The sequence below is a fragment of the Spea bombifrons genome, chromosome 8 (assembly GCF_027358695.1).
Source record: "Spea bombifrons isolate aSpeBom1 chromosome 8, aSpeBom1.2.pri, whole genome shotgun sequence".
Taxonomy (NCBI): Eukaryota; Metazoa; Chordata; class Amphibia; order Anura; family Pelobatidae; genus Spea; species Spea bombifrons.
The window spans coordinates 19,624,791-19,647,460 of record NC_071094.1 but is presented as its reverse complement, the minus strand read 5'-3'; the positions used below and the strand labels follow the sequence as shown (position 1 = coordinate 19,647,460).

General features: G+C 42.3%; 1 protein-coding gene across 2 annotated transcripts in view; it reads right to left on the bottom strand.

Annotated features, from left to right (window-relative positions):
* The window catches only part of AIFM1 (apoptosis inducing factor mitochondria associated 1), a 131,431-nt gene that overhangs the window by 83,465 nt on the left and 25,296 nt on the right, over positions 1 to 22,670 (bottom strand). For both annotated transcript variants that reach the window (XM_053473684.1, XM_053473685.1), the window contains exons 6-11: positions 13,602 to 13,732; positions 13,265 to 13,355; positions 12,959 to 13,043; positions 684 to 760; positions 488 to 596; positions 301 to 408 (exon numbers count right to left, since the gene is read on the bottom strand). In XM_053473684.1, coding sequence (XP_053329659.1) covers positions 301 to 408; positions 488 to 596; positions 684 to 760; positions 12,959 to 13,043; positions 13,265 to 13,355; positions 13,602 to 13,732 — 601 coding nt within the window. The remainder of the gene's footprint in view (positions 1 to 300; positions 409 to 487; positions 597 to 683; positions 761 to 12,958; positions 13,044 to 13,264; positions 13,356 to 13,601; positions 13,733 to 22,670) is intronic.

The following is a 22,670-nucleotide window of genomic DNA, read 5'->3' as shown; positions in this document are numbered from 1 at the left end:
CTACATATGTCAGTGCTGAGCGCCTCGATATAACATCATATTCTTGTGCTCGGCATCAATAGCCGGCATGCACCATGAAGATCTATAGCAAATAAAGTCTTGTTCTTACAGAAGAAAGACTCCACCTCCAAAAGGTAGGACAATAAAAACAAATTTTTACTTCATGTAATTAAAAGAAACACACCACAACTTTACAGGGTGGAAATGGGATGTGCTTGGAAAATAAGTTCCCAGGTAAGAGTTCACAATTTCCTAGGTGGCCTGCATGAACAATAGGTTAAAAACAAATCTAATTCTCACCTCTTCGCACCTTCTCAGTGGTCCAGTGGCTAAGATATTCAGGAAGAACTTTTCCCATATTACCACTTTCGGGAAACATCTGTATAACTTCAAGACCAGTTTGCTTTCCTGTGGTTAAAGAGGCAAATTTTGTTTTGCGTTTGTATGAATTAGTGATGAACACACAGGGTGATATCGAAATTCTTACCTTTACGTCCCAAAGCACAAGCCAACTCACTGCCAAGGAATCCACCTCCAATGATGGTGATGGAACCAACTGAGGAGCAGAGATTATTAAGGTAACGGAAATCAGACACCTGCATAACCAAATGTAAAGGTAGTAAGGAGACAATTGAAGATAAATTATGAGGCTACCATACATGAATACAGTTTCCAGTAGTTACCTTTCTGAAAAGTGTGGTTCTTTGCTTTACATCCTCACCAGCACGTTCTATGGCTGGAAGATTCCGAGGTTTTCCTCCTGGGGAAAACAATGGCAACAAGAACACATATTACCTTCACAAACATAAAATAAACACCTTACAATTAAGACCCAGCCCACCCCCCAAATGTTTAGCCTACAGAGCCACATCAGGCCAACAAATATGCTGCTATAGTACAACAGTTAGACATAACCTGCAATGGTTAATGGTTTGCAGGATAATAATCAGCCAATTCTACTGAATTTTAATATGTATAGACAAGAAATTTATGTGAAACATTTAAATATAACAAAGTTAAAGCATTGCAGGGAAATATTACTTAAAAGGCAGAAAAACATGAGGGAAAGAGGTCATAATCTAAAACTAGAAGGTCTGATGCTTAGGTAAATTTTAAGAAAATTGCTGTCAGGGTGGCACATCTGGTTTATTTATCCTCTTTGTACTGAGTGCTGGAAATGGCAAACCTGAAGTTGGTGTACTGCCTGGCATTTAGTACTTTCTAGCAGTGATCTCCCCATTTTGGTTATTGCCCTCCATCAGCTCACTTCTTGAAAATGGTTAAGTAGCTGTCACTGGATCACGAGCCTGCCAAGTAAAAGACTAAGAGACCTTGACATGCCCACCATCCCTACTCCAACAGAGGAATCCCAATGTATCTTAGCCACACCAAAATGCTTGATATAGTGCCCAAGCATGAGATACTCCTTAAATAGGCTTATTTCTACATTTCTATGTAGAAGTAGTTATCATTGGCACCTTAGAAAAAGTCAGTCACACAGGGGACAGATATCAAAACATCATAACCATGGGTACTGCTAAATTAAGCAGCAGTGGTCAAGGGGCAATTACTACAACACTGGAGTCGCTTCCCCGGCCAAACAATTTCAACATAAAGTAGAAGTTAAGAGAAAATAGCAATACAGCTATGATTTTACAGCACCATCTGTGATCTTTAGTTTGCCTGTGGGGAGAGGGCAATGTGACAGGATTTATCTGTCTGCTCAGGCCATCATTTGATTGGTCTGGTAGCCACTTCATACTGTCTCATTACCTATACGATCGCCCAAAATATGAAGCTTTAAGATTTTAAAGTAGGGATGCACCAAAACGGAAATTCAGGATGCACTTGGCCGAAACCAAAAATGACCCCCCCCACCTTTTTCAAAAAAAGACACCATGTACATGAAATTATATATATATATATATATATATATATATATATATATATATATATATATATATATATATATATATATACACACATATATATATATATATACACACACACAATATTGCTTACAGCAATCACGTTTCTATCATGCCCAGGCAACCAGTACATGCTGGAACATGGGCATGATAGGAGTGTGATGGCTGTTAGCAACGAGGTTGCTGCGGGCTTTTGCCCCGCATTAAAGACAGCCTGGTGCTGACTGAGCCTATTTTAAGGCAGGTGTCTGGAGCTGCAGCTCCATCAGTCCCTTTGTTAATCCGGCCTTGTGCAATGGCCGTTGATCTTAGATTTATGGCGGCCTGGGGGGGGGGGGGCAATTGCCATACAGCTATCCTGCGCGTATTTAAATTCACTTACAGTTTCAACCTCTACCACTTTTGCTGGGAGGCTGTTCCTCTTACATCAATAACCTAGCTGAAAGTCATAGGAATTGAAGTGAAAGTCTCTCTGATTGTGTGCCATTCCTCTGAAGCAGTACATTTTTAACAGTAAATTTGTGGCTATCCTCTGATAACTCAAGCGATCTCAGTCCAGAGAAGGGAAGGTCAGATGACCTACTACACTATAGGAAGGTTTTCTCTGCAATTAGTAAATGCGACCAGAGAAAGAAAAGTGGGAGAAAGAATGTGCATATGTATGTGTAAGCGTGTGGTATTTAAAAGAGTGTTTGTGCCCACCTATGTGTTACTGTAACAAGTTAGTGTGTGTAAATACATGTTACCGCATAGATTGTCATGGGTGAGCCTAACCCAGTGGTATCTGGGAGTGGAGGAGAGAAATTGTGTGTCCGTATGTATATGTAAAATGTATGGTGTTAAAGTAAGTAGACTGAATAATCACTGGACTGTCTTTGAAACAAGGAGGGAAGTGTTAGGGACCAGGCAAGGCCAGTTTATTCAACTGGCAAAGTGGGCATTTGCCCAGGGCCCACTAACCTTCAGGGTCCCACTGGCAGCCATACTGCCGGTTTAGGGCTAGGGTGACCACATGTCCTGGATTGCCCAGGACAGTCCAGCAATGGGACTTTAAGTCCCGGGTCCCACCAGAGCCTTGAATCGGCCCTGGGACCAGAAGTACACAAAACATAAAATGCAAAACACCTTTATTGTAATAACAAATATCAAAAGACAAGCTGGAGTCAGGGACCAAGATGGGTACTCAGACAAGCCGAGGTGGGGAATACAGAGATCAGCAAAGTCAGGAGCAAGCCAGGAATCAGGTGTCGGGAGGGACGTCAGAGAAAGCCAGGTCATGCATAGGAACTCAGGAACACAAAGATTGCACTTGCAGCCGGAAGCAACACAAGGGCCAGGTGGAAGTGAACTTAGCTGCTTAAACAGCCAGAAGGGTCTGGCTGTGGGCTGGGCAATGGACTGAGTCACAGGAGTGTAGCCATAGCAACCCAGACAGGCTGCAATTAGCTTTAGCAGTGTGTCCCTGGCCGTGAGCAGAAAAGCAGCCAGTCCATAACAGGAAGCCACGTAAACACGCATGCAAATCAGCTGGGGTATATAGGTCTAGCTTTTATGTTAGCTAGCTTCATTTTACATGCAAAATATTAATTCAATAGTTATTTATATATATATATCCAAAAAAGCACAGTAACAAAAGGTAGGTAAAAGTGCTGGCATTCCATGTGGTGTATTATTCTCTGAGCAGTTGGCAGGAGCCAAAACACATCATTTAGTACCCTTTTAGTTATAACCCCCCTCTCCCCCACGTCTGATTTTACTGCGGGGTAATTAATCAATTGGTAAATACCTAACAAGCAGTCATCCCTATATCAGTAATGACATTGGAGGCACAAGCCACATTCCTTCTGTGCATCACTTTCCATCCAAGTGCCAATTTTTACTAAGTGCCTCTATCTGGGAGTTGACCAAGGAAGGACAACAAGGAAGGACATACCGAAACCTGCAGACTCCCTGCAATCAATACTCCACAGAACAACCTGATTTATCAAGTGCTACCTACTGCTCACTGTGTTTGCTCCACTTCCACTCCATTCCCATCACCATTTTTCTTCAATTCCATGTTCAGAATCCTCTTGTTCCTCCTTTCTCTTTCCTCTATTGTTTGTAAAATCATTATCTCTCTCCAGCCACCAGCTACCCCACTCTATGTCTGTATTGCACCATCATTACTTTCTTCTCCCCTTCTCTCATCCCAAGCAATTCTCAACTTCACCTCCTCCCTTTCCCCACCTCCCTTCACTCCCAGAAATCTCTCCGCTCACACAAGTCCTATTCCCACCTCCTCTCACTCTCTCTTCTACTTCTTCTAGCTGCTGGGGATATATCCCCAAACACTGGGCCTCCTTTGGTGCTCTCTTCCTCATCCTCTCCCAGTCAACATTCCAGAAACCTCAATAATCTTGTCCACATACCCTGCCTATTCCCTCTGCCCCATCACTCTCTTTCTCCTCATTTGAAATCCATGCTATCCGATTATTTCATCCCATCTCCATACGCATTGCTGTTATATATCGCCCCCCCCGGCCCGGCTAACATCTTTCTTGATCACTTCTCCTCATGGCTTCCTCTCTCCCTCTCCTCTGATGTTCCTTCTGTTGTCCTTGGGGATTTCAACATCCCTGTTGACACACCATTAAGTCCCATGGCTTCAAAATTTCTTTCTATTACTTCCTCTTTTGATCTCCAACAACATATTAACTCCCCTACTCATGATCATGGTAAGACCCTGGACCTTATTTTTTCTAGCATGTGCTCTCTCACTAACCTAATTCCCCTTTGCCCCCTCTCTGACCACCACTTCCTTTCCTGCTCTCTAACCTTGCCTCATACTCGCTCTCTTGCACTCCAACCCCGCCTAACCAGAGACATCAGCTCTATTAACCTTCAGAACTTCTCAATCAATTTACTCCCTATCTTCTCTCCAATCTCAAACATGTCATGCCCTAACAACAATACCTGTCTATAACTCCACTCTCACATCTGCTCTTGAGCATGTAGCCCCAGTTACTACTCGGTCCTCACGATGTTCACGTTTCCAACCCAGGCACATGACTGTAAACCCGACACCTACGACGATGTTCCTGCCCTGCTGAACGTAGTTGGCGAAAGTCTCATTCCATGTCTGACTTTCTGCACTATAAATTAATGCTACGTTCCTATTACTCTGCTCTCAACCTTGCTAAAGAAACCTACTTCACCTCCCTCATCTCCTTCCTGTCTCATAACCCTAAACGACTCTTTAATACTTTCAATTCCCTGCTTCAACTGATCCCTACTACCCCTTCCACTAACCTTAATGCATCTGACTTTGCCACAATCAGAGATGACGTTTCTGCACAGTCACCACCCTGCCCTCCCCTCTGACTCATTTCTCTGCTGTCACTGAAGAGGATGTACATGCTCTTCTTATTTCCTCTTGTCCAACCACATGCCCCCTTGACCTGATCCCTTCCAATCTCACCCAGTCTCTTTCATCTACCCTTGTCCCTGCTCTAACTCATATCTTCAACCTCTCCCTCACTACTGGATCTGTCCCATCCTCCTTCAAGCATGCTAACATTACTCATATCTTGAAAAAGTCCTCCCTCGACCCGACTGATCTCTCCAATTACCGTCCCATCTCTCTGCTTCCTTTTACCTCCAAGCTTCTTGAAAGAATTGTTTATATCCAATTAAGTTTCTAGATTTCAACTTCCTGCTTGACCCTCTTCAATCTGGTTTTCACCCTCGACACTCTACTGAGACCGCCCTTACTAAAGTTACTATTTACTTACTCACTGCTAAATCCAAGGGCCACTACTCCATGCTAATCCTACTGGACCTTTCTGCTGCTTTTGACACTGTGGACCACCCTCTTCTCCTTCAAATGCTTCATGATCTTGGCCTCCATGACACTGCTCTCTCCTGGTTCACTTCCTACCTCTCTGATCGTACCTTCAGCGTCTCAGTTTCCAGTAACACTTCCCCTCTCTTGCTCAGTTGGGGTACCCCAAGGCTCAGTTCTAGGACTCCTTCTGTGATCTCTCTACACCTCCTCCCTTGGCAAACTGATCTCATCCTTTGGCTTTCAATACCACCTGTACGCTGATGACACCCAGATCTATCTATCCTCACCTGATCTCTCTCCCTCTTTCTTAGATCGTGTAACCAAAGATGGCACTAGCAGGAGGTTTGAGCCTTGGGGACCAAGATGGCACAGGCAGGGTGTATATGGGACAAACATGGCACAGGCCGGACTGTTTGGGGACAAAGTTGACTAGTGCTGGGCTACTTGGGGACAAAGATGGCAAATCTTATGTGTGTTACCTGGGTGCTGGTCAGGTTCTATGTGGGCAGTGTGGATGCCAGGGCTGGTTTTGGGGTGTGCAACCTGTGATCTATGCCTGTAATTTAGGGGGTTTTAAATATACCTTTTAATGTCGTGTTTTTATGTGAATTCCAATTGATCTATACCTGCAAAGCTGGGTTTTTGTGTTATTCTGTAGATCCATATCTGCTATGTTTCCATATATTATTTATGTATACCTGCACACAGAGCCGGCCTTAGGTGTTCCGGCGCCCTGTGCGAACTACTCCTCTGGCGCCCCCCCTCACTACCCCCCCGTGCCCCTTCAAACTACCCCCCCGCCCCTTCAAACTACCCCCCCCGCCCCTTCAAACTACCCCCCTCTGCCCCTTCAAACTACACCCCCTGTGCCTTCAAACTATCCCCCCTGCCCCATCAAACTACCCCCCCCTCTGGCCCTTCAAACCATGTTAAATAAAGTTATAAAAAAAAAAAAAAAAAAAAAAAAAAAAAAAAAAAGCTTTCTTTAACATGGAGGAGGACCCTGCGTCGGCACCCCCTGGAGTGTGGCGCCCTGTGCGGTAGCACAGGTCGCACACCCCAAAGGCGGGCCCTGCCTGCACATACAGGGTTAATATGTCTTATTCAGTTGATCAATACCTACAATGCTGTTTCCATGTATTTATTTGATATATACCTGCGATGCTACGTTTCATATATTATTATTGTATATCTGCAAATACAGGATTTGTATGTCTGATTCTGGTTATTTGATATATACCTTCAGTGCTGAGATCACAAGTGAATTTCAATTGATCTGGGTTTGTGTGTTGATCTATACCTGCTATCGGCAGTAGGGTCTAATATTTATATATATATAAATAATATACATATAATATAATATATAATATATATATATATATGGGCAGCAGGGACTAATATTTAAATATATATGGGCAGCAGGGGCTAATAAATGGGTTTTAGATATTTGGACAGGCATGCAATTTCAGTGCTTGCAATAGGCGCTATTTTCAGTAGATACGCCTCTGGTTAACCCCTTCAATCGCAGGGTTTTTTGGTACCTCAAGTCCTGAAGCAATTTTGCCATTTTTGCGCTATGTTATTCTCCTTTCCTGTGAATAGTGTACCCATGTAAACTATATACTGTTTTTTCAAGGAGAGATAGAGCTTTCTTTTGATACCATAGTTGGATGATTAGCTGAAAATTTAGAATGAGAAATTTAGTAAAAACTATCGAAAATTAGAAAGAAAAAAAAACAAATTTTTTAAAAATGTTCCCTCTGAATCCTCACAAAATTAGGTAAAGTGATGGAAAATCCCCTCCTAGTTTATCAATTCAGGTGTCTTGATTTCAGAAATACCTAATTTCTATAGATTTTCCATACTTTCCCAGCACCAAGGAACATACTATAAGGTGTAAATTTTTTGTAGAATTTTTTTTTTCTTATGGCTTAAGGGGTTTGTGAACGGGGCAGAAGAGTTATACTGGGTAGATGTTATGCTAGGGCAATGGGATGTATATTTTTTTTTTATTTATTTTTAAAATGGGTAGAGGTATTATGACAGGTCATTCTGTCCCCTAGTTCAAAGCAGGTTACACTGAAAAGTCCCTTACCTGTTACATTTAATGCTCGGCTGAACATAGATTTCATTTGGGAGACATTTTCCCTGGAGGAGTAGACTTACTTGGACATAGTACAATGAAGGTGGCAGTGAAAACCTTTAATAGGTGAAAGCAGAAAAGTGACACACTTTGTGACAAAGGCTGTTTAAAATTATGAAGTGTTGTTGTTTAGCTGTAATTTCCTTCTCTCTCATTTAGGTTATTCACAAAATTTATACATAGTTTTTTCCAGGACAAGATAAGTTTTTGTTTTTTTTTTTAGATACCTTTTGTTGATCAAATCTGTCACGGAGCAAGAGAACGCAGAGGGAGGCCGCGCCCCCCTGCTGAAGTCTGTGAGCGGCATCGAGAGAGCTGCAGTGCAGGTAAGGGGGAGGGTGTTTGAATGAGTATGCGTGATTGAGGGAATTAATCTGTGAATGAATGAGTATATGAATGAATGTGTGTGTGTGTGATAGCATGGATGTGTAGGTGGGGGGCATCGTACAGGGTGGCTGTAAGTGATGTGCAGACCCCATACTGCTGGCAGCATCAATACACAAGGGGGACAGCTAGCCAGGTTTCAGCATGTACTGAATGACTTGGCACGATAGGTGTGTGATTGCTAACAGCAATCACAGCCCCATCATGCCTAGGTTCCAGCATTTGCTAACAGTTCCTATCATGCCAAGTCATATTGTTGAATTTTTTGTCCAATTTTGGTGTGTTACTTACTTTTAATAAAAGTGTGGTTAACACACCAAAATTGGACAAAAAAAAAATACAATAACAATATTAATTTATATATGATTGTTGACAGCAATCACACTCCTATCATGCCTAGCCAGCCAGTACATGCTGGAATCTGGGTATGCCTGAGATTGCTGTTAATCATCATAATAATATATATATATATATATATATATATTATTAACATGACATTTTTTGTACAATTTTGGTGTGTAACTTACTTTTATTAAAAGTGTGGGATTTTTTTAATTATTTTTTAAGTTGTGGGGTCCTTTTCAGCTTCAGCTAAGTGAACCCTGAATTTTCAGTTTCGGTCCAGAATTTTCATTTTGGTGCATCCCTAGAATAAATAGAACTATTTCATTTTTACTTATCCAGAATCCTGAATTTGTAGTCACAAAACTTTCTAGGCCCAGAAATCAGTGAGAGGAAAAGTAAAGGTTTTGTGTCATTTACCGTATTTGGGGAAAAAACAAAAAGCCTGAATATAAGACTACCCTATAGGAAAAAAAAAGTTTTACTAGTAAATATTAATTCATGTAAACTAATTTTCATATTTAATAAAAGCTATGATTGAGAAATATATATATATTTTTTCCTTTTATTTGCCAACCTGCCCCCCCAGTTATGCACATCTGCCCCCAGGCTTGCCACTCTGCCCCCAGAAATGGCTTATACCCCCCTATTTGCCAATCTGCCCCATGATGTGCCTTTTAACCCTCTATATGCCACTCTGCCTCCAGAAATGTCTTATACCCTCCTATATGCCACTGTGCCCCATGATATGCCTTTTAACCCCCTATATGCCCCTCTGTCCCATGATATGCCTTAGGGGGTTAAAAGGCATATCATGAGGCTGAGTGGCATATAGGGGGTTAAAAGGCATTTCTGGAGGTATAAAAGGCATTTCTGGAGGTATATATATATATATATATATATATATATATATATATATAACTGCTAACAGCAATCACACTCCTATCAAGCCAAGGCAGCCAGTACATGCTAGAACCCAGGGATGATAGTAGTGTGATTACAGCCTCCCTATGCCATGCTGCCACCACCAACCCCCTTACACATCCATGCTATCACACACTCATTCACAAACATTTAAATACTCATTCATTCCATTAATCACACATACTTGCTCAAAAACCCTCCCCCACCCCCTTACCTGAATTGCAGATCTCCCACTCGCAGACTTCTGCAGGGGCCCGGCTGTGCGAGCAACTTCTCTGGCCCCGCCCCCAGAGGAAGGAGGGGGGAGGTAGAGTTATGTGAGGACTGTGCTAGCTTCCTGATCTCCTGCTGCTAGTAGCACAGACGCTGCTTGTGACCAAAGCCTGGTAAGCAGCATGGCCCCAGCAGAATGAGGTCTGATTATAAGACGACCTCGATTATAAGACGAGGGGTATTTTTCAGAGCATTTGCTCTGGAAAAAACCTCGTCTTATAATCAAGCAAATACGGTACTTTATTTTAATCTGCATATTTTATTAAAGGCTAAAAATTACAGTGAAAAATGAGTGCGGCCCTCGCACGTATACAATTTTGATGAAGTGGCCCACTGCAGAAAAAACTTGGACACCCCTGTTGCAGGGTATAAACCAAAACAAAGACTGATTTATTTTAGACACACAGGGCTGGATATATCCAGCAAAACACACATTCACATAAAAACAAGATATTGGGATACAAACCGCCCCTTTAAACTGCCTCCCAGAGACAACAGGGGCAGTAACGGGATTAACAATACAATAGGGTCCCAAACTCCACTATCTATTACTGGCCCAAATCAGTTCCAGGGATGGCCGGGGTAAATGTCTGTAGTGGAGGAACTGGGGGGGGACTGATTTATACACATTAATGCACCATGGGGTGGGGGGGATATGATATTAAACTGAAACAATGTTGGTCACTCCCAGCTTGCAGATTCTGGCTGTCTGCCGGAGATAATCCTCTCAGCAAGTGATGGGATGATATACTGCTGGGGGTAGCCACAGAAGTCTTTACAAAGTCAGGGCCCATAGTCAGTAGGGAGGAGGCTGGCTGTCAGGCCTCTCCAGTGGCCCCAGTGATGGAGGTTTCCATCACAATATCATCTAATTTATTTTATAAAAAAATATGGTAAAAACATTCTGCTCTCATTTAAAAAAATATGTTTTATTATTTTTGGTGGGTTTTTTGCTTTTCTTACACCAGGGCTTGACAAATTTGTTGTGAATCTAGGCGCCAGCTAAAAAAGTCAGGAGCCAGGATTTTTTTTTTAAACTAACGGTTAGGAGTGATCTGATCATCATCAGCCCACTTACTAAACTCACAGCGTTTGACCTGGAAGCACCCTGGACTTTCAGGTCAGTGCTGTTTTTTGTTGATTTTTTTTAAAAATGTTCCATTGGAGCACAGCATTGCCTGATATTTAGTCCCCACAAGCTTGTGGGTACAAATGTTAACCCCTGCAATGCCACGAATGTGTTATACACAATTGTGGAATTGAAGGGGTTAACACTGCACTGTCGCTCTCATGGAGCGATCAGGCAGCAGGGGTGTGGTATCAGGTCCCCACACTCATGTGAAGACCGAAGAACCCTCTCCCCCTGAAGCTGCCTCTGGCAGCTGGGACGCAATAGACCAGCCATTGCAGCGGGGAGTCTCTCTGATGACTGCTGTAGGCTTCCATGCCTACAGGAGTCATCAAAGGGCTTGTGGGGGGGGCTCGTTTTTGCTGTTGCTGGCCTGCCTGGACTTCCAGGCAGACCACCAGCAGCAGAGCCCCGTACAAAACGGGAATTAACCCCTAAATGCCGCGGCATTGAAGGGGTTAACGCTGCCCTGTCGCTCTCATGGAGCGATCAGACAGCAGGGGGATGTTGTGTCAGGTCCCCACACTCGTGTGGGGACCCAATCAACACTGAACCCCCTTTCCTGAAGCTGCCTGTGGCAGCTGAAAACGCTATTGCAGGTTTTCCTGCAATCACGGTTTCAGCCTACAGGATCACTCCGTGGGAGTGATCTCAGGCTCGGGGCGGGCTCTGAGTGGCTGTGCTGTCTGCCCAGACTCCTGGGTCATAAACCATTTTCAAAACCATTTATCTTAATCTGGTCATTCTGTCCCATGTCCTATTTGAAGCTGGACAATTCAAATCATATATTTTTTTAACTAGACAATGACAGGGTATTTCAAATTGTGGTAACAGCCTTTGTCAAAGTTAGTGGTAGTAATTTTGTGTGTGTGTTTTTTTCACACACACATTGTACGCTAGGTGTGAATTTACAACTTCTTGTATATGTCACTTCAAAACACCCCAATATGTGTTCAGCATCCTCCGAGTACAATGATACCACCCATGCATGGGTTTGTCTGGTTATTTAGGGGCTAAAAGGTCACGCATTTTTATTTTTTGGGGGGAGGGGGGTTTGAAATCGGATCAGCCTACACCCACATCCTATTTGGGACATCTCTGAAGTCGACCAATTCCATTTACCCCATCAAACCACATATTTTTTTAAAACTTGACACCCGCTGGTATTTAAAATTCTGGTATTTTAACTATTTTCATACACTAATCTACGACCAGCCTTGTTTTGGGGCTAAAGGGCCTCACTGGGAGGAGTATTTTTCAATGCCAAATTTTGACAATTGGTCATCTTGTGCCCATACCTTTTTTTTGAGACATCTTTGAATTGGCCAGTTAAATTTATCTCCATCAAACCATACATTTTTGAAAAATTACACACCCCATGGTATTCAAATGCTAGTATTTTAACTCTTTCCATTTCAAGATTTGCTCATAAAGGTTCCCCTTAGGATGTCATGGTGGCATCACTGTGTTTTTTATTTTTACATTTTATACACTATTTTTTTACTATTTTGCATTTTTAATTGTCTTTTTTTTTTGTTTACTTTACTGATCACATAGTGATTAGTAAACTGGGCTTCATTGAACTGCATGGTTGGCTACAGTACCTGCAGTCAACCTGCAAGGGGAGACAGACCCTATGGGAACTCTTATTTTGAAAGGGCACTGCCATCTTGTTAGAGGCAGCATGTCTCTAACAGGTGGCCTTTTGAAACACCCCTAGGAGAGATCAAACGGGTCTCCTTTTTTGTGTTGCTGAATGCCTCTATATTGAGGACACCAGATGAGCTTAGGAGACATCACTTGATCGTATCCAAAGCACTTTATAGCAGCCGGGCGCTGCTATATTTGAAAGGCATACTTCCATTCAATATGGTGAGTACGATCGCTCCTATAAGCCGTCGTTAGGGCCCCTCCATTTTGTTTTGGTGTTGCTGACTGCCTCTATATAGAGGCATTGCAGCAACACCAGCTGAGCGAAGAAAGTCATTTTAATTAATTTAGTTACCTACCTGTGGCAATAAGGCACTTTTCATAGGAGATAAAAGTTCCATCATCTAGTCTCACTTTATTCTCTCGAACATCCATGTGTATAACCTGCATAAAGACATCAAGACAAGAAAATCAATGCTTTCTCACTTCCCTGGTATACCCCATAATAATTTATTGGGCATGCTTGAAGATAAAACGTTAAGAAGTTCTGGTACATCGTAATAGTCTATCTTATCCTACATATCATTGTGTCTCCCACAGTTGATAGGTTAATAGCTTTGAGAAAGCGATTATTTTGCATACAATTTTTAGATTACTGGCCTTACTTTTTTTCCAGTAAGCACTGAAACACCTCCATTTTCAGCAGACGTCAGCTCGTCTGGGGCCACATAAAAGGAAGGGGGCTGGAAAAAGATACTATAAAAAAAACAGGAATCAACAACCCCAAAACAAGTTTTTTTGCAGTGCAAAATTCTTATGACTTTACCTACTTAACACTTTCTATCTGTTCTTTCACAAATGACATGGGTGCTTTTCACAGGTCATATGTTTGGAAGTACATTTGTCCATTTCAACTGGATTGGCCCTTTGTAATACGTGAGTATTTCACAGTATATAAATAACCCATACGAATTGTCTTTTGTCCTAAGTAATATCTCCCACCTCCTCTCCTTGCCATTCCATTGCTTGAAATTCAGGGTTTGAGCCACATCAGGATCTTGGGAGAACCAAAGCTCTTTGGAAAGGGGTGGGCGCATGTATGGAAGATCTAACTCTTCTGATACTATCAAGACCTACAAAAAAAGGTGAACAAAACATGAAAACACAGCATTTCTACAGTAAATATAAAGTAGATCTGTCAATATTCTCAAATCTATGCAACTATGACCATCCATAATTCTTTGAAACAATAATAGACACAAACACATCTGATATATAAACCCGCACGGGGATGAGCTAGATCCTTACTGTATTCGCCTTGTGAGGAAAATAAATTATGCAAAAAAAAAAAATGTTGAGGGAAGAAATGCATTAATTAAATACCCTAACTGAAATAATTGGAAGAGGACAATCAGGATTGACTATACCGTATGCCCCACCTTCTGATGGAACTCTGAAGGTCACTATTAGCAACTCTTAAACAAGGGCATCATACCTTTGTTTAACGAGGGAAGATTTGCCCTCGATTAAGAATATCCTTCTCCTGACACACTACAAAAGCTTTCATAAATGCCACCCTTCAAAAAGTATCTATATCCCTAGACCCACAGGAAAGGAAGGTGCACAATTAAAGTAGAAAATATTCTCAAAGTGGTCATATTGGATTTGGAGATGCTGAAACCTTTAATAAATATGTCACAGGATGACCCATTCCAGTCTCAAAGCATAAAAAAGGAAATAAGAATCTCTAAAATGGGAAGAAGTCAAAAAGTAATTGATGAGGGAGAATATGTAAGGGATCACAATGTACACCAAAATATCACATGACACAGAAAAGTGATTGCATCTACCACCCAACAAAGGATCATCCAATGGAACAGCCTCATTACCAGTTTAACAAACAGTAGATTGTTTAGGATTAGAAGAATATAAATAAATAATAATAATATACAACTGTTTATCAACCAATGCTTGCAACAGATAGGATGAAGGAACAATGGAAATTGATTATATTCTAGGGCTGCAGCTAACGATTATTTTCATAATCGATTAGTTGGCCGATAATTTTTTCGATTAATCGGATAAAAAAATAGATGTACAATTTTCATTTATTTAAAATAATTTAATAAACAAACAGGATGCTAAAAACAAACAGCAAAATAAAAAAAACTTTGATAAAAATGCATTTCCTGTTTTTATTTCCCAACCTGCCCCCCCCCCAGTTATGCACATTTGAGCCCAGGCTTGCCACACTACCTCCCAGATATGCCACACTACCTCCCAGATATGCCACACTACCTCCCAGATATGCCACTCCACCTCCCCACATATGCCTTATATACCATGTCACGGAGCTGGCTAGTCCGACCGACTGCCTCCGCTGTCTTGTGCTCCCTTAGCCTGGGACAACACACTTTCCCCGGTTCCCCAGTCACTAGCAGAGACTCAGTGTAGGGTAAAACCAAACGAAGACTGATTTATTTCTCCCACACAGAGCTGGATATATCCAGCAAAACACATATTTACATAAAACAAGATATTGGGACACAAACCGCCCCCTTAATCTGCCTCCCAGAGACAACAGGGGCAGTAACGGGATTAACAATACAATAGGTGGGGGAGACTGATTTATACATTAGACTAAAACAATGGTGGTCACTCCCTGGTGGCAGATCCTGGCTGTCTGCTGGAGATAATCCCCTCAGCTAGTGATGAGATGATACTGCTGGGGGTAGCCACAGAAGTCTTTAGAAACCCAGGGCCCATAGTCAATAGGGAGGAGGCTGGCAGTCAGGCTTCTCCAGTGGCCCCAGTGATGGAGGCTTCCATCACAACTCTTCCCCCTTCGAATTGGACTTACATAGGATGAGACCCCAAACGGGTTGACTCCGTAGTCAGTTTAGTTGGCCCATTAATGCCCTCCCAAAATTGGTGCTCCTGCTGCTGCTGGGGAGATGGGTCGGCTGCGCCATCTCCCGGGTACCGCTGGGGAGGGATAACTCCTGCATCCCCTCCCGGGTGCTCCTGCTGCCGTTGAGGAGGGAGTTCAGGTTGATCCGGTCCCGGAATTAGGTTCTGCCGCTGGGGAGATGGACCGGCTGTTCCACCTCCCTGCTTCAGCTGGGGATGCGGGTCGGCTGCTGGATCTCCCTGAATTCCTGCAGTCCCGGAAGGTGCTGGGCAGAGGCCAGCGATGCTCTGCCCGGTTGCCAGCACTTCAGATGGGGTTAGGGCATCTTGTGGGTCGGCCTGCCGCCTGGCAGGGAAGGCCGGTTCCTCCGCTCCCGGGCTGGTGAGCTGCTGCTGGGAAGATGGAAAGGCTGTCACATCTCTCGGTTCCTCCCAATGCCGCAGGGGAGGAAAAACAAGTTCCTCCGCTCCCGGACATGTGAGCTGCCGCTGGGGAGATGGGCCGACTGCCGCATCTCCCTGGATCCCTGTAGTCATTGCAGGTGTGGGGCAGAAGCCAGCAGCACTCTGCCCTGTTGCCAGCTCTTCAGCTGGGGCTAAGGGATCTGGGCAGACTGCCCAGCATTCTGAGGACTCAGGTGTGGAGACCGCAGTGTTATCCACCCCTCTTGGGTTAACATCCTCAGACAATAAATCAAATAAATCCCCAGTCTCTGGATCTGGTTGTGGTGTAAAGTCGCACAGCTCCAGTATCGGATCTGGATTAGCTGCCCAGTATCCCTGTGACTCAGGGGTGGAGACCACAGTCCCATCCACCCCGCCTGGGTCAACATCCTCATCTGACCACTCAATCACATCCACAAAATCCAAACAATCCCTGGACACTGGGGCATTCTGTTGAACGCGTTCGAACAGTTTTTTTATATGCCTTCTCCAGTTCCCACTCCTGTGTAATTAAAAAGTCTAAATCACCTTTAAGTCCTAGTGCATCTGGGAGGTCCCACTCCCTGAAATCCCGGATATCCTCAATCCGCCACTCCGCTGTACTGCCGAAGTCCGGATCCTCCTGAAGACTATCCCATAATAATCCCAGGCCACCGAAATCATAGCCCTCTGGAGAACATTCTTTCGCAGTTCCCCAATATGCTTGCTCTGTATACCACTGCAGAGCTCTGTAGTGATCTTCCAGCTCTACCTCCTGTTGGACCAGCTTGTCCACTTCGGATACCCATTGCTCCTGGGCTTGCTGTCCCAGGAATGACATCCGTAGTTCCCGCTGGTCTCTAATCTTTTGTTCGGAGCTTGGAAGACACTGACACCGGCATATAACAGCCCTCTGCCAAACTGACCGTCGAACCACTTGCCTCAGGTTCTGGTATTGTTCTGTAGGCAGAGCAGTGGTGTAGCATGAGAGGATGACCCGCAGCAGCCCCTGGAATTCTGATACCACATCCATGTCCTCGTCAAGGCGACCGAAGTCTGCCGTCCTGTCGGTCAATCCCGGTAGAAAGTAAGCGTCCCTCGGACTAAGAAGAAATCCCGCCGCTTGCCACCAATGTCACGGAGCTGGCTAGTCCGACCGACTGCCTCCGCTGTCTTGTGCTCCCTTAGCCTGGGACAACACACTTTCCCCGGTTCCCCAGTCACTAGCCGAGACTCAGTGTAGGGTAAAACCAAACGAAGACTGATTTATTTCTCACACACAGAGCTGGATATATCCAGCAAAACACATATTTACATAAAACAAGATATTGGGACACAAACCGCCCCCTTAATCTGCCTCCCAGAGACAACAGGGGCAGTAACGGGATTAACAATACAATAGGTGGGGGAGACTGATTTATACATTAGACTAAAACAATGGTGGTCACTCCCTGGTGGCAGATCCTGGCTGTCTGCTGGAGATAATCCCCTCAGCTAGTGATGAGATGATACTGCTGGGGGTAGCCACAGAAGTCTTTAGAAACCCAGGGCCCATAGTCAATAGGGAGGAGGCTGGCAGTCAGGCTTCTCCAGTGGCCCCAGTGATGGAGGCTTCCGTCACATACCCTATATGCCTTAAACCCCCTGATTATACCCCCTGATATGCCTTATACCCCCAAGATATCCCATAGTGCCCTCATAGATTCACAGACTCGTTTGCAGACGACACAATACTTTTATAAATAAATACGGGGTTAATCTTCACTCCTCCTCCTTTAGTTTGTCCCCCTTTACCTCTAACTGCACCTTAAGTTAACCTTATTAAATTAATTAATTTAACCCTCAGTCCTCAGTATTAAATTAACCCTAAAGACCCCAATGACCATAACTGCTCCTAAATTAACCCTAAAGACTCCATTACCATAACTGCCCATAAATTAACCCTAACTAGCCCATCAACCACAACCCCCACTTCCCCTAACTTTCAGCAGCCCAAATATTAATTCTATACTCTATACAGTAGCCGTGTGGATGCTATAAGGAAATGGGCGGGGCCAATCGGCAGTGACTGCATGGAGGGACTGGTAAGTAGTAACTGCTGCTGTGAGTCACACTGAGTGAAACGGATTATAAAACAAGGGGTATTTTTCAGAGCATTTGCTCTGAAAAAACCCTCATTTTATAATCGATAAAAATCGATTCAACTAATCGATAATGAAATTTGTTGCCAACGAATTTCATTATCGATTAGTTGTTGCAGCCCTATTATATTCTATAATTTAATATTTTACAAATATTTTTTACATATATATTTATTAAAAAATGCATCCTATCTCTAATAGTGCATTTACAGAAATTAATGTATATCTAAATAAAAAAATACATGGAAATATGTAAACAAAAGAAAAAGAGAAAAAGAAAGGGACAATAAGCTAAACTGCACTAAAAGTTTAGTTTTAGTAAGAGTCATGGGATTCGAGAACAACAATATCTACAAAGGGATAGGTTTACTAAATCTAAAAAAGGTAGAGTACTGGATACCAAATTAAGAGTGCACGACCACCATATGTGAGCATACAACTCGCAGTGGCATCGGCAAGGAAGGGCCGGGCAGGGGGGCATTGCCACACGTCATGCTGTGCCCTCCAAATTGAAACACCATACTTTGTTTTTTTCTTGTGCAGCCGCAAGGGAGCACTGATTAACGCAGAGGAGAAAGAGGGGAACCAAGCAGTCACTTACGAATACGTTTTCAGCAACCACTCGGTGCAACCTCCGTCTCCTCCACAAGGCCTCTGTCTTGGTGCCGGTGCTTCATGCCGACCACCAGAATATGACGTCATGTCCAGACACTCAGCAGCAACACAGAGACCTCGGGCTCCCACCACAGGACTTCAGCAAGGTAAGTAAACTACAAAGGGGGAGGGGGAAGATAGTGGGAATGGGTTAGTTAGAATATTGAAATAAAGAGTGAGAATAAGTGAGAGAATAAAATGTGTGGACGAATTGTATGAATGAGTGATAGAATGAAAGAATTAGTGTGAATGAATGAGTATGATTAATGTGTGGATGGATTGTATCAATGAGTGAGAGAATAACTGTGTGGATGAATTGCTTGAATGATTTGTGAGAATGCATTAATGAATATATGTAAATGATTTGTATGAATGGGTGAGAAAATGATTGTGTGAATGAAAGTGTGAATTAGTGAGTGACTGTATGTTTGTGTGTATCAGATGTATAATTGTTTTGTGGAAAGGCAAAGATGGCACAGGCAGGTGCTTGGGCCTTGGGGGCCAAGATGTCACAGGCAGGATGTTTATGGCACAAAGATGGTACAGGGCAGACAAAGATTTCTTATGCTGGGCTGTTTGTGGACAAAGTTGATGTAGGCTGGGCTGCGTGGGGACAAAGATGGCAAGTCCTATGTGTGTAATCTTGGTGCTTGTCATATTCTATGTTGGCATTGTGGACGCCAGGAGTGTTCAACCTGTCATCTATGCCTGTAATTTAGAGGATTATATCTATATCTTTAATGCCGAGTTTGTATGTGAATTCCAGTTGATCCACACCTGCAAACCTCGCTTTGTGTGTTATTCAGTTGATCTATATCTGATATGCTATTTTCACATATATTATGTATACCTGCAAATACAGGGTTTGTATGTCTTATTCAGTTGATCAATACCTGCAGTGCTAAGTTTGTGTGTTCTGTAGATCTATATCTGCTTCTGCTATGGTATGTATCCATACTTTATGTATACCTGCAAAAACTGGATTTGTATGTCTGATTCTGTTTATGTGATGTATACTTTCAATGCCGAGTTCACATGTAAATTTCAATTGATCTGTACGTGCGAAGCTGGGTTTGTGTGTTATTCTGTTGATCTATAGCTGCTTTGATATATTTTCGTACATTATTTATGTATACCTGGAAATATAGGGTTTGTATGTATTATTCAGTTTATATATACGGACAAGTGCTGTTTACATGCGTTGTTTAATTTATTTATACCTGAACTACAGGGAGTAAGTAAAATAGAGGTATGTTTTGTTGAATGAGGGGGACAAAGGGACTCTGGGGATGAGAAGACCTCTGAATGCCACAGTAGGGTCAGAAGGAGGGAAGACTGCACTGACACTCACAGTCATGAATCACACCCATTTAAAAGGGATATGTAACAAACAATAGTTTATCCATGAGAAAATTTAAATAAGGTTCCCCTCCTAAAGCATGCCGTAGGTACGACCATGGGCTCAAACGTGGCCACATCATATGCTAATGCTGGAGAACTAATTTATTAAGGGATAGATTTGAAAATGATTTTGTATACAGTGATCCGAGATTTTCCACACACAAACACAAGAATATGGCTATGCTATATCAATTACACCTTCTTTACGTGGAGTGGTGACAGCCAGGAACCATCTCGTTTACGTTAGAGTATAATAACAGTGGCATACATTTCTTGGATGTAACAGTGCAGCTGACTGATCATGAACAGATTTTTGACCTTTTAGGAAGCCGACGGACCATGTGTCTTCTTCTCCATGCTTCATCATTTCATCCGACTGGTATGCTACGACACTTACCTCACAGTCAGTTCCTACAACTGAGACGCATAATCTCTGCTCAACAGATGTTAGACCATTAGAAATTAGATCAGGTGAATTGATTGATGCTCTTTCTTGTAGGGAATAACATTCCTAGCAACTGCTTCAATGTCATGATCGCCTCCTAAACTTCAATGGTGCCGCTGAAATTAAGTGAACACTCACTCGCAAGATGGCAGCGCGTCCTTTAAAAAAATATAAAGTTGGGAAAGTTCAGCAGAGGGTCTCCAGACCATCTAGAGAACTCTGGCTCCACTTGCAGGTTGAATACAGGTACTGCACTCAACCATGCAAGGCAATGGAGCCCAGCTTTCTAATCACAATGTGATTAGTAAAATACTTAATAAAATAAAAAAAAAAAGTGGTAACATTTAAAAATAATTATGCATCATAGGAACCATCCAGTTCCAGCAAAATGTAAAAAAAAAAAAAAAAAAAGTCCAAAAAGAATAAAATAAAGTTTATTAAATTAGCGCTGTATCTTCCCAAAAATTCGTGACATGGAAAAAGTTAAAGTAAAAGCATTTCAAATAGGTGTCGGATTTTTAAAAAAAATGAATGGTTTGATGGGGTAAATTGGAGTGGCCGGACTCACAGATATATAGATAGGACATAGGCACATGACCGAAATGGGGAAAAAGCACATTCCCAGTTGTGGCCTTTTAACCCGCAAACACCAGACAAACCCATGCATGGGTGGTATCACTGTACTTGGGAGATGTTGCTGAACACGCATTGGGGTGTTTGATAGTGACGTATACCTGGAGCTATAAATTTATACCTGAAGTACAATTTGTGTGAAAAAATACCAAACAATTACTACCACAAACTTTGGCAAAGGCTGGTGGTAGAATCTCATGCATGGAAAGGGTTAAAATACTAGCACTTGATATACCTTGAGGTGTCAAGTTTTCCAAAAATATATGGTTTGGTAAACTGAATTAGCCGGCTTCAAAGATAGCCCTGTTAGGACATGGGAGCAGTAGGACCAGATGTAAAAGTTCCAAGTTAATAAATGCGCACTAAATGTGGCGTTTTACCTCCCAAACAACACGACAAACCCATGCATGGGGGGTATCACTGTACTTGGGAGATATTGCTGAACACATATTGGGGTGTTTGGCAGTGACGTATACCAGGAGCTGTAAATCCATACCTGAAGCGCAATTTTAGTGATAAAAAACACAAAATAAATTACTACCATAAAGTTTGACAAAGGGTGGTAGTAGAATTAGTGCATGGAAAGGGTTAAAAAACAGCATTTGAAATACCTTGAAGTGTCTCGTTTTCAAAAATATTTGGTTTGATGGGGTAAATTGCATTGGCCAGCTTCAAAGATAACTGAAATAGTACATGGGGCAGAATGACCAGCTTTGGGGGAAAAAAAATTGTTTGATGAGTAAAAGATTTTTCAAATAAAAGTGAGTTAGTTATTTTTTTCAATTTTTCATCATATTTTATAAATTTTTTATAGGAAATTAGATATGATCAAAAAATGGTATCTGAAGAAAGCAGTTCTTGTCCTGAAAAAAAAACCAATATATAACTTGTGTGGGTACAATAAATGGAGGGTTATACTGGCTAGATGTTATGCTAGGGCAATGGGATGTAAGGTTTTTTAATATTTTTTTTTATTATATTTGTTTTTATATATTTTTTTATATTATTTTATTTTTATTTATTTGTTATTTTTTTTTATATATATATATATATATATATATATATATATATATATATATATATATATATATATATCCCTCTTAGGGACCTCCTGAACATGCCAGTGATGTCACAATGACATCACAGCTCACATTATTATTTTTTTTAGTATTATTTATATTATTATTTTAATGATTTTTTGACTATTTTTTAAATAAACTTTTTTTTCTGCTTTTCTGTTTCAGGACGGGAGGGGGAGTGAGAGACATGGTTTCTCACTCCCCTCCCCGCGATCCCCCTGCACCGATCACACTGTGATCTCTATGCAGGTCCTCACAGACCTGCACAGAAATCGCAGCGTCTGTGCCTCATCGGAAGACAGGATATCCCCTGCAGGGGATATCCTGTCTTCCGATGACCTTCCAGGTTACGTCAGCAGTGACGCAACCCGGAAGGGAATGCCCG